Source organism: Sapajus apella, unplaced genomic scaffold (assembly GCF_009761245.1).
Source record: "Sapajus apella isolate SASKATOON/1434 unplaced genomic scaffold, GSC_monkey_1.0 scaffold73, whole genome shotgun sequence".
NCBI classification, from domain to species: domain Eukaryota; kingdom Metazoa; phylum Chordata; class Mammalia; order Primates; family Cebidae; genus Sapajus; species Sapajus apella.
The window spans coordinates 9,870,843-9,884,086 of record NW_022437013.1 but is presented as its reverse complement, the minus strand read 5'-3'; the positions used below and the strand labels follow the sequence as shown (position 1 = coordinate 9,884,086).

The window sequence follows — 13,244 nt, the reverse complement described above, 5'->3', positions numbered from 1 at the left end:
TTCTGCTATAAAGACACATGCACACGTATGTTTACTGCAGTGCTATTTACAATAGCAAAGACTTGGAACCATCCCAAATGCCCATCAATGATAGATTGGATAAAGAAAATGTAGCACATATACACCATGAAATACTATGCAGCCATAAAAATGGATGAATTCATGTCCTTTGCAAGAACATGGATGAAGCTGGAAATCATCCTTCTCAGCAAACTAACACAGGAGCAGAAAACCAAACACCACATGTTCTCACTCATAAGCGGGAGTTGAACAATGAGAACACATGGACACAGGGAGGAGAATATCACATGCCAGGGCCTGTCTGCCGGTGGGGCAGAGGGGAGGTAGAGCATTAGGACAAATACCGAATGCACGGAGAGCTTAAAAGCTAGAAGATGGGTTGATAGGTGCAGCAAACCACCATGGCACATGTATACCTATGTAACAAACCTGCACGTTTTGCAAATGTATCCCAGAACTTAAAGTTAAAAAAAAAAAAAAATGTTTGCCACTCAAGTTAGCTAAAGAAAGGATCTGTGTAAAGGGGATTTTCAGGTAGCACAACTGTGGGAAGTGAAAAGTGGTTTGCTGCTGCTTTCTCCATCTCTCTGGAGTCACAGGACGACTCTTCTGTGCCTGTCTGCTCCCTGGAACCACATACCAGTGATTCCCATAGACACTTGCCTCTGGAAAGCACCCAGTTCTATTCTCCCACAGCCAGGGCCAGGCCTCAGCAGTGGCCTCAGCATCCATGGCTCTCATCCTGGCCCCAACTCCAAGTGACCCACTGCTACATTGTCCAACACCATGGAATCAGCCTCTCTGTTCAGTGTCTAGTATGAAAATCCATGTGGCTCTGAATGGGTCAAATATCCACTCCTGCTCCAATAATCTAAAGCCTAGATTCAAGTGGAGGGTGGGGCGTTATATACATGGTTGCCTCTTCTACCAGACACCAGAGTAGGGAGAGAGAGAGTCACATACACAAATAAAAGCTGCAGCAGTTCTGGGGTATTATTGAGTGCTAATACTCTGGAATACAAAGTGGGGTATTATTGAGTGCTAATACTCTGGAATACAAAGGAGGTCACCAAAACATGTCTGTCTCTCTGTCTCTCCTCCCACTCCACCCCAGTCTATACCTCCCCTGGCCACCACCCCACTTCTACACCTCTTTCACAACCCCCCCTTTCCTACCCCTCCTCCAGTCTCCACTCCTATCCCCAAAGTTATTACTAAAGGTACACTGTCCCACCTCCTTCCCCCACTCTTCCAAGTCTTCTTCCCCCGCCATCCCACCCCCATTCTTCCTCCACTCTTCCCAGACTTCTTCCCCCACCACCCAAGCCCCCATTCTTCTTCCACTTTTCCCAGCCTTCTTCCCCCATTACCCTGGCCCCCACCACTGCAAGCCCTCCCTCTGAAAATTAATTTCCCATCCAGATATGCATGCTTCGGTTCTATTTTGCATTTCTGCACTCACTGGGGTTTTTGCAGCCAGATTCCCCTCCCACAGTGGAAGCAAGTATCCCTCCGTGAAAAATTCACAGCTTTACACCAAGGGCAGTCCCAATCACCAGGCCTGCGATATACTGGAAGTCTTCTTTGCTGATGGGGTTCGGAGTCTTTCTTGTCTCTTGGGTGCTCTTGAGGGTCTATTCTGTGGCCCCCCACATCAGACCACAGGCTAGAACCAAAGGCCCCCCAGTCGGAAGGCATCTGAGGTGGAACTGGTGCTGTTGCTTGTGGAGGGGATATAGTGGGTACGGCTGAGAAGGTGGACAAAGGGCTTGAGTACGAGTATGTGAATGAGGCAGGGAGCTGGACAGCAAGAGGTTCTGGTGAGGCTGTGGACATGGGCTTCATGGTTTCAGAGAAATGAGACATGGCTGTTTCGCTGGACCTAAGATCTCCCTCACTCTTCCCCCAGTAGGTGTAACTTTCCTGCTCCGCATCTCCGAGGAGCTGCAGGAGAATTCTCTCCAGCCCCTGTGTGGTCTCCATGGAGGCAGCCCCAGCCTCCACAGGGGAGGACTCAGCCTCCATGGGGGAAGCCCCAGCCTCCACCGGGGAAGCCCCAGCCTCCACCGGGGAAGCTCCAGCCTCCACCGGGGAAGCCCCAGCCTCCACAGGGGAAGCCCCAGCCTCCACAGGGGAAGCCCCAACCTCCACAGGGGAAGCCCCAACCTCCACAGGGGGAGCCCCAGCCTCCATGGGAGCAGCCATAGCCTCCATGGGGGGAGACCAAGCCTCCACAGGGGGAGCTATGGCCTCCACAGGGGCAGTCATAGTCTCCACATCCCTCTGCTTTTCTTCTCCTCCTTTTCCTCCAGCAGCACCAGCAGCAGCCACCGCCATCTCTTCTTCCTCCTCACCTGCTCCTTCTGTGCAAACCCCTCTGGCAGTGGCCAGGCCTGGCCCCCCTGCCGCCTGCTCCCACTCATAGGGAGACGCCAGCCCCTGGAGAGAAATGGGCAGGGCTGAGATGTGTTCTGGGGGCAAGGCGGGAGCACTGAGCAGGGTAGGGCGGAGCTACCAGGTAGGGAAGGGTGGGCGGGGCAGGGCGAAGCCATGGAGGAGGGTAGAGAGGGGCAGGAATGGGGCAGGGTAGTGGTACTGGGCAGGTACCAGTTGAGGGATCTTACTGCATGGAGGAGCTTCCAACTCAGCATGTCTCGCTCTTTCTGCACCTCCACGAGCCTGGACTGGGCCATTCTTAGCTGGGAGGCCGCCTCCTTGCGTTCTGTCTCCTGCTGCGCCCTGAGCTTCGTCAGGTCTGACACCAAGGCCTGTGCGGCTGATTTGTGCAGTTTGGCGAAACCGTGTAGCCACTGCACCTTGTGCCCTTGTAATTCTGCCTGCCTGTGGGCAAAGCGCACTGCCAAGGCCAGGCTGCCCCAAGTGCAGGCCTCTTTGACTTCACTGGGCACTTCGCTGTTCTCCAGGATGGCCCCGAGCTTGTCTTCCACCTCCTCCCAGGATAAGGATATATTCTCGAGATAGAACTCGGGGCCTTTTGTGTGTCTGGCCATCTTCTCATTGATGAATGCCACCACGTTGCCGTGCCGGAACCCACTACTGGGGTCCTCAGGTCTCAAGGCCATGGTCGTCTAGGGGCTTAACAGTTTCACTAGCCCTGTGTGGATGGAGCAACCAATAGATACCTCACCCACCCCTCAGCTCCTCCCCTCATCGGTCTTCTCCCACCCTCTTGTCCCGCCCTCTCTCCTCTGACAAGACCCTCCTAATGGCCCCCTGACCAGCTTGTCCTACCCTGGGACACCTCCCACCAGGACTCACCTCTTTGGCTGGGGCCAGATGAAGTACAGGCCAACCCCGCTGTTTTAACAAGCCGGAAGAGGGAGGGGGGCCTCTCTTCCCCCTGAGGCTCCGCGGAAAGGAAGCCTCAGGGCCAACGCGGAGGCTTTTGCTCTGGGACTGTTCCAATTTCCAGAGATTCTAGGGGTGGAAGGGAGTGAGTAAGGAAGGCTCCTGCCACTACATTGGGATGTAAGGGAACCTGCCACATGGGTGGGAGCCCTTACAGCCCAGAAGAAACAGGAGTGGTCAGAAAAGACTTAGAACCAAGAAAATTAAGTCCTTATAATCAAGTCAAAAAAGTCCCGCTTATCCCTCCCTCTTGTCATAATGGTTTGTCCCACACCAACGGCTAGTAGGGCCCCCCCTAGAGGTTGAAGGTGAATAATGGGAATGTTCTAGAACTTAAAAAAGCCTCCCCCAACCCTTGAAAATTCTGTGGCTTCTTTTCCAGACTCCTAAATCCTAGTGCACAAATTAGTGACCTTTTTCTGAAAAGGGCAAGATAGCAGGCGGGCTTTGTGGGCAAAAGATCCCAACTACTTGTAGCACAAAAGCAGCCATAAATAATACCTGAAGAAATGACCATGGCCATGTTCTAATAAAAGTTTATTTATAAAACCAGGCGGTTGGCATGATTTGGCTGTAGGTGTCAAACTCCTATTCTGGATTCACACTTCATACATGTCCTACAGGTACACACAATCAAAATGTTCATGATATAACTCACCCTTTTCCCTGTTAAAACAAAAATGTTAGACAAGTTAACAGCTTGTCAATACAAAAATAAAATGTGTTGTGAATTTATCAGTACTCAGAACCAGAAGAGTTTCAGATACCTATTCCCTGCAGCATGAAAAGTGAGTTTGTATAGGCTGAATTTGGGCACAAAGGAGAAAAATCACCTTATTCGCTACAACAAGGCATTTGCCTAATTTGGACATGGTGTCATCACTTGACTGCCTGTGACTAGCTGATGCCTGGCTAGTTGGGTATGGCTGAAATTAGGCTGTATTTTTATACAGCTTATGTTAAGTTTCAGTCTATTTACATACTAAGTTAGGTTGCAGTTTGTTAGATAGGAACTCAAAGTATGGAAACAGCTTCAAACTAATGGCCTCTTGCTTATTAGTATATACAGGAGATGATTCCCCTCCTAAATTCCTATGTTGCTCAATACCACCTACCCTTCATACCCACCATTAGAAACAAGTCAAGTAAGAGACCAGATCTTGTTGCTGTGACCTCAGAAACTTCTAAGATATCCATGCCCACTTAGGGAATGTCCATGTTGCCCCCCAAATTATCTTCCTGTCTTTAATTTCCTCATAATTTCTAATCACTTCCTAATATTTCCTATCATCATGCTTCTCTTAAGCTTAAAAACATTTGATGGCTTCTTGTGACACACACCTTGTCCTGACATTAGACTCTCACCCTAGGATACCATTCTAATTTAACTCTCTCCACTCTCTTATCTATCATCATTTATGTACCCAAGGGATTAAGCCATAGAGGAATACACTGATTTGGGGTTTTAAGTTATTTTCCCTTCTGAAAAATCAGAGCATTCATTTTTTATTATATGGGCATTATGTTCTGTTCTATGAACTACATTTAAAAAGATAATATTTCTTCTCTAAGGGCCTTAAATCAGATAATTAGAGAGGAGAAAGATAATAAATCAGGCATTAAAGTATTACCCAAGAAGATGGTTAAACCCCACAGGCATAAAGTCTCAGCATTTAAATGCTGTTTTTAGATGCTGTCTTATGATTTTTTTTCCTTCTCAGCCTGTATATTTTATTTATCACCCATCAGTGGTATGGGTTCATGTTTTGGCTTGTTCTAGAGTGACATCTATAGTAAAAGCACCCAGGAGATAATGTAGAAAAGAGAATGGTGAGGAAAGGAGGAGAGACTGGAGTCAGGAAGACCCATTAGGGAGATGCCAAAGCAATTCAATAAGTAAACCAAAGCAGAGGAAATACGGATTGAGAGAAGAGTGTAGAGTCATTCGGTAGATGCATAGGGATGTCAGGAACAAGGATGAGGGAATGCTGAGGATAATGGCCAGGTTTCTGATATAGGGGACTAAGTAGATGACCATGTTATTGACTTAGATAGAAAATGAAGAATTGTTTGGGATGCGTTTACCTTTAGACATATTGATATTAAAATATCTGTTGGGCCCAGGCACGGTGGCTCATGCCTGTAATCCTAGCACTTTGGGAGGCCAAGGTGAGTGGATCACCTGAGGTCAGGAGTTCAAGACCAGCCTGGCAAACATGGTGAAACCCTGTCTCTACTAAAAATGCAAAAATTAGACAAGTGTGGTGGCATGCGCCTGTGGTCCCAGTTACTTGGGAGGCTGAGGCAGGAGAATTGCTTGCACCTGGAAAGCAGAGGTTGCAGTGAACCAAGATCATACCACTGCACTCCAACCTGGGCAACAGAGCAAGACTCAGTCTCAAAAAAAAAAAAAAAAAAGAATATCTGTTGGACATTTTGGTGGAGATACTCAGTAGGCAGTTTGATATGTGAATCTAGAACTTAGGAGAGATGTCAGAGCTGGAGATGTAGTACTGAGAGGTGAAAGCTGAATTTACAGCAGCAGTTGAAATAACTCAAGGATAGAATATGGAGCAAGAAGAGGAAAGGGCTGGGGACAGAACCCTGGCCTGCCTTCATGGATCTCTTCCTTTCTACAGCTGTGTGCTGCCATTGGTGATTTTATAATTGTCTCTCTTTCTCCTTTATGTTCTTGTCTACTAACTTCAGAACATTTTAACCTTATCTCTTTTATTCCCTCTACAATACTTTAAACATGAACTTTGGTTTGTGATTAGTTGTCTCTTTATGCTGCCATTTTTCCACTTCTGCTTATGAACACATTTAGGAAATTAAATTATTTCTGTTAGCAGACTAGAGGAGGGAGAAACTGAAGACAGAAAAATCTGTTAGGAAGTTCCTTCAGTAGTGCAGGCAAAACATTATTAGGGCTTGAACTGTGGTAGGACTTCAGTGAGATGTCAGGTGAGGAGAGATTTTTGAAATACAGTTAGCATGACTTGTTAACCAATTGTATTAATATATGAGAAATAAATATGGGTGTTGGAGCAGAAAATGATTTTAAGGCACTTGACTTGAGAAACTAGGCTTTGTGACTAGTGATGCCTCAAACTGTAATAGATATGAGGAAAAAAAGACTAAAGAGATAATAAATTCAGTTTTGGATTGACAGATGCCTTCATGGTAGTTACATTGAATCATAATTAAATGGCTGTACTGGGCTGGAAGTTAGGCGAGAGGACAAAATTAGAGATAGGTTTTATAGATTTTGATGTTTTCAGTGCTCAGTTTTTGGCTAAGACCTCATGCTTAGATAAAATTGCTGGAGATGAAGGTTGAAGGAGAGAATAAGCAGGACAAAAAAAAAAATAAATAAAAAATAAAAAACAGTAGAAGAAATCCCAAGGTCTTGGAAAGGATAGCAAATACCTTTAGAGATAAGACAAGGGAGAACAAGCAGTAGGAGTGGTCAGAGAAGTGAACAATTTAAAAAGGAGGTATTCTAGACCTAAAGAGAGATTCGGAAAGTAAAAAGAGTTGTTACTAGTTTTAGGTAATGCACAGAGGTTACATAGGATGAGCATGAACAAGAAGTCATTAGATTTAGCTAATAAGATATCCCTAGTGATTTGAGTCATAGAGAGGCAATAGAATGGTGAGGCAGATGCCAGATGATAGGGGATTATAGATTGAAATTAGAGGAAAAAGTAGAAGTTTTGAATACTATTATTTCAAGATCTCTGATGGTGATCGCTATGGTCAATAGAGAATTCTACCATCAGGAGTCAGAAAATAGATCATGAAAGCATAGGATATTGCAATTTAGTTGGTGAGACAACTAAGTTATACAATTTTCAACACAAAGAGAAAATAATCTGGTATTTACTGTAGGAAGAAAGGGGTAATCATATGTAAAGAAAACTCTGTGTTTTGAAGAGTTTGTATTGTGACCCAAGAAATGAGGACAAACCTTTGTGAATTCTATGAGAAGAACTATGAAATAAAAATATATCGGCGTAATCTGATATTTATAGAGAAGGAGTGAGGAAGTGAGAAATAGTTATTAGAGTCAGTGAAATTGGTTGGGGAAGAATTTCTGGAGGACAGTTATGTTGTTATTTTAATAGAAACATTGGGGTTCTCCAGAGATTTGTGAAGACCTTTCTGGTTGTAGTATGATGTGTCTCAGATTGCCATTCTTAAAATTGTCTTCATCCAAACAAGAAAGCAGGACTCACTCATACTATGATGTGGATAATGGTGGTGTCAGGGAACCTTTCAAATTTACCTTACTTGTTACCTTACCTTTATCCACATTCTCATTCGTTGGCAGTCAGATTTCGAACAAGCTGGCATTGTTCGAAATTACGTGGCATATTGCAATTGCCTTTCCCTTAGGAATGGTGACATGAGCTCACCACTAGAATGATCCACAAGTCTTAGTTACCTATAAATGGATTGCTACATATATATGTACTGTATTCTTTTTTTTGCTTGAGTAGGTACCTAACCTTTATGCACAGTCTCCAAATAAATAATAGTTTGCTTTGAATTCAAGGTGAAGAATATTTTGATGATAAAAATTTTATTTTGAGTGACTAGTTTTTAAAATATACATAATGTTTACTATAACCTTGTCCATTGGCTACTTAAAAAAAAAACAAACGAAGAAAACAAAACATCTTGATTCACTTTATGGGTTGGGTTGAGAATCAGTAGAGTGTGTGATAATAGTGGTGATGATGTTAAAGGAAATTACTTTTTATTAAGTACTTAGTATATGCCAGGCACTGTGCTATGAGCTTTAAATGAACTATCTCATTGTTAGGAAAGAATTCTCCATGGGGCTCTTGCATTTTTGCATGTCTGTGAGCAGACTATCCTTTGCCCTGGATTATCTTTTCAAAGTGTGTGTATAGAGAACAGTCTTTTTATTTTCTTTTTCCTTTTTTTTTTTTTTTTTTTTGAGATTGAGTCTCCTCGGTCACCTAGGCTGGAGTGCAATGACGGGATCTCAGCTCACCATAACCTCTGCCTCTAGGGTTCAAGAGATTCTCCCATCTCAGCCTACCAAGTAGCTGGGATTACAGGTACCCACCATCATGCCCAGCTAATTTGTATATTTTTGTAGGGACAGGGTTTCACCATGTTGGCCAGGCTGGTCTTGAACTCCTGACCTCAGGTGATCTGCCTGCCTTGGCCTCCCAAAGTGCTGGGATTACAGGTGTAAGCTACCATGCCTGGCCAGAGAACAGCCCTAGAAGGTAGAAATAGTATTTATCTCTAGCACAAAGGCCAGGTTTGCTTTTAGCCTTGGAAAATAGAGTTAGTATCTCCCTCCGGAACAAAGGGCACACATGCCTATGGCCCATACACAAATATATGTAGCAATACATTTATATATAACTAAGAATTGTGGGTCATTCTAGTGGTGAGCTCATTTCACCATTCCTAAAGGAAAGGCAATTGCAATATGCCACCTAAGGGTATAGGCAGCTGACTGCCAATGATTGAGGATGTGGATAAAGGTAAGGTAATAACAAAGGTAAACTTGAAAGGTTTATGTGTTTTTTAAGCTTAGGTTTCTTCTGTAATACCACCCATTACTTCTACAAGTGTCACCTGATCCTCTTTGTATTATCCTATGGGAATTGAGTTTGCATAAGCAACCCAAATACTGATACTTTGGTTACTGTCATTGCTGCAATTAACTGTTTATTATTTCTGACCTAGGATTCTGGTGTCTTCTACCAGCTTCCATGAAACAGGCAGGCTAAGTTGTTAGTACATAAATAAGGTAAAGTCTCAGTCCCTTTACCATTCATTCATTCATTTATTTATGACAGAGTCTTACTCTGTTGCTCAGGCTGGGGTACAATGGTGTGATCTTAGCTCACTGCAACCTCCGCCTCCCAGGTTCAAGAGATTCTTGTGCCTCCGCCTCCCAAGTAGCTGGGGTTACAGGAGTGTATCATTATGCCAGCTATTATTACTTTTTTGTATTTTTAGTAGAGACAGGGTTTTGCTATTTTGGCCTGTTTGGCCTCTAATTGCTGTCCACAAGTGATCCACCAGCTTGGTCTCCCAAAGTGCTGAGATTACAGGCGTGAGCCACCAGGCCTGGCCCCCTTTATTATTCTTAACACTTGTGTAATAAAACCCTGTAAACGTAGCTGCTTTTATTATTCTCATTCCACATATATCAAAAACTTAGATTTAGTCACCCATGCAAAGATCCATAGTGAAGACATTATAGAGCTGAGATTTGAACTCAAGTCTCAAAACTCTAAAAGCTGCTTTATAAAGCAGTAAGCTACTCAAGTCCTTGGATTGATCTTTTCTTTGGCTGCCTCATGAACTATAAGAAAGTTATGCTTAAATAATTCTGGGTTGGAGATTAGCAGTGTCATATCAAAGGCTGAATGTTCATGTCAGCAAGAGATAAGAACAGTTAAACAATTGTGATCTGTTTATGCCCCCACAAATCTTTGTTTGTTTAATAACCAGGTTTATACATTATGGAAAAAATGTACATAAACTTAAAACCTATTATATTGACATTTTTACAGGTTAGAGATATCATCTATGAACGATGGCATTCTTTGTTTAAAAAAAAGGCTAACTTTAAAAACCAAAAATCCCTGTATTTTTTACAACTCTACAAATATAGAAGTAAGATGATTTACGTAAAGACTAAAAATGACAACAGCAAGTCTATTCAAAAGATCTTGTTTCCCCCAACTTCTTATTATTAGCATATTTTTATCCTTATATTAGGTTTATATCTGCTTTTTAATGTATATAAGCAGCATGGCACAAAGCAGGTGCTCAGTAAATGACATTTGTATGATTCTAAAGGGTTGTGGCTATTCACAGAATGATAATATTAATACATTGTTTAGGGCTTTGGCCACCTTGGTCTTTTAATACATTAACATTGCAAGTTTGCAGTTTTATGTAATTATTTCTGCACTCAGCTGAAAGTCCTCTTTCCAAACAAGGTTAAAATATTTTTCAATAAAACTTTCCTTTTTTCTAATAATTGCAATTGAAAATTTTTTAATTGAAGTAAAATATACATATGTGATTTATGATCTTTACCATTTTAAATGTACAGTTCAGTTGTAATGAATACATGTATATTCTTTTTCCCCTTCATCCCCCTTTACTAGAAAACTTTCTTATTTTTCTAATTATTTTTGAGAAGTAGAACATATCAAAGGGCTTGAGATCTTATTTGTTTATTCATTTGTTTTCCTTCCTTGAATTTGCTGCTATAGCAGTTACTAGTTCTTATGTTTTGAGGAGGACAGTCTTATTCAATGACTGTAGATTGATTAATTGACGTTATATATAGCAAATCAATTCACATTATAAAATGTCAGACAGTAAAGCTTGTTTTGGTTTGCTGATCATTAGATGGTTTCTGAAATTTGCAAGGAAAGTATTTTGAAGTAAGGATAAGACAATCAAATAAATCACTTAGGAAAGTTTCAACTGTATCCTGAGGCATCTTATCTAGGCTCTAGGCTCTTGATTTTAGTTACAAGAAAGTTCCCTAATTTGTTTAGATTATTTTCACTGGCTTAGTCCTGGTGATACCACAAAGTCACATATGCTCAAAATCTAAAACAGAACTTTAGATTTTATAGTATGGGCATGTCTTTATAAATGGGAATTAGAAAAGGAATTTGGATGTTTCATGTTTATTTTAAATTCTGAGTTTTACTTTTCTCCCCAGAGAACCCAAGATTGGTCAACATTTTCCCTTAGAAATACTTTTGGGAAAAAAGTTCTAATTATGATCTAAACAAGCTAACATTAAACCTTTGGAATATGAAGAAAGGTTTATTTGTAAATTTTCCGGTTCTTCTGTGCTATGCAAATTAACATTATTCCTTAGATGTTATCTTTACACATCTGCTTTTCTTTCTATCGGCTTCCTCAAGTTGGTATGGATAACCACAAGTGAGTTTGGCTGTTAAGCAATGTTAGCATCAAGTTCTGAGAGTAGCCAAGAGCTGAACTACTGACCAGCTATGTCAGCTTGACTAAGCTCTTTGTCCTCTCTGTGTCTGTTTTACTCCTGTAAGGGATACTTACCCTGCCCATTTTCCTGGATTATTGGCAGAATTAAGAAAGGTAATAGATATGGAAGTACTTGGAAAGATTACTAATGCATGTAATTGTAAATTGTTGCTGCAGTATCATTGTAAAAGCTACATTGAGCCTGAATATTTTCCTTGTCTTCCTCAGGATGTGAAGTAGGGAGAGAAAAAAAATACAATCTCCATTTTTGCACACTCATCAGTCTGCCTCCTCAACCTCACATAGCTCTAATTGTACCTAATGAAAGAAAAGTAACATTTTTAGGTCCCAGTTGTAGGAAATATTTTAAATAGAACTGGCCTGGGGCATTTTTCAAAATAAAATCTAAATAATTCAAGATTGTTAGCACAAACTGTGTCAGGGCTGGATTATACTATCAATAAAAATCAACCTGAGTTTCAGACCGTCAGGCAGTCTTGATCATACCTCCCCCAGGTCGCTTGTGGTAATACCAGGACTCACATCAGACCTTTTCTTTGAGTTCCAGGGACCTTGGTCATCCTCAGTGACTTCGTAGTAGGACTTGTTGATGGGTTAACAAAGCAATTTGTCAGCGTCTATTCACATGTCAGTGACCAGAATGAGAGTGTGCACATACTGGGCCCTGGCTTATGGTTGTTTGTGGCTAAGGGTTAGGAAGCACTGAAGCACTTCCTTCTTCAACTCATCTGCCACCCCCAGGGTACATTCCTTGCCTTAACACCACCCTAAATCAATACAAATGCTTCCAACTCCATCTACATTGTTTATACTTTGGAGAGGTTGGAGAATGAACACAGGAATAACTCTTGGCTTGTGCCTGGATACCTGGCTTAGAGGTCTCTGGGCTTTATTGTAGAAGACATTCGTCTAAGAGTCTCCCAAAAGTACAACTTTTTAAGTGGAGCCCTTAGTAACCTTTTGACCTCCAAGTTTCTGGCCTCTGCCTAGTAGCTAGTACTTAGGTACCTGGAAGTTCCTTCCTGCCTTAGCTGCTTTCTCTTGATATACTTTTTTTTGTGCCTAAGTCAGTATATGTTTTTGATCCTCTCAGACATATATGGCCCTCTGGTATTAGAATTTTGCCCAACTGACCTCTTCCAGACTATTTCCTGTCAAGTAGTACTTGTAACCCAGTGGACTATTTTAACCCACTGCTGCCAGTATGTTCTTTTTATATTGTTCATGACTATTATATCACATATAAATTATAAGTATTATATATTTGATATGTATATATTATGCATATATGCATATTACTATATGTATACATATTAATTATACATATATATATGTAATTATTATATATATCTTTTAATATATTTAGCAATGGTGACAATACCTACAATTCTAATTAGAGCTACAATTTTTTGAATACCTACTTTTTGATAGATCCTGTATTAGATATTTTACATATCATACATTATTTATTTTTTGTTTTTTTTTGTGCCTGGATCTTTTAATTTAGCATATTTTTTACATTCAACCATGTTAGATATGTCCCAGTAATTCATCTCTTTTTAGACCTAAGCAGTACTACATTTTATAGATGTGCGATAATGTGTTTATCCATTTACCAGTTGAGGTCATTTGGGTTGTTTTCAGTTTTGGGGCATAATGTAGAAATCTGCTATAAACATTTATGTACAAGTCTTTCTCTGGGCATATGCTTTCATTTCTCTTAGGTAAACACCATTGAAACTGTTGGGTCATGTGGTAGCTATAGTTTATTAAAAACTGCCAAATAGTTTTCCAGGTGTTTGTGC

The 13,244-nt window shown here is 41.5% G+C and overlaps 2 protein-coding genes across 2 annotated transcripts in view; one reads left to right on the top strand and one right to left on the bottom strand.

The window, feature by feature from the left end:
• IL1RAPL2 (interleukin 1 receptor accessory protein like 2) overlaps window positions 1–13,244 on the top strand; it is a 1,136,852-nt gene that overhangs the window by 595,832 nt on the left and 527,776 nt on the right. The window lies entirely within an intron of this gene.
• Window positions 1,447–3,197, bottom strand: TEX13A (testis expressed 13A). Its single transcript, XM_032250934.1, has 3 exons — window positions 2,672–3,197; window positions 2,251–2,462; window positions 1,447–2,061 (listed from the first exon to the last, which is right to left on the bottom strand). The coding sequence occupies exons 1-3, from the start codon at window positions 3,102–3,104 to the stop codon at window positions 1,480–1,482; spliced, it is 1,227 nt and encodes a 408-aa protein (XP_032106825.1). The 5' UTR covers window positions 3,105–3,197; the 3' UTR covers window positions 1,447–1,479.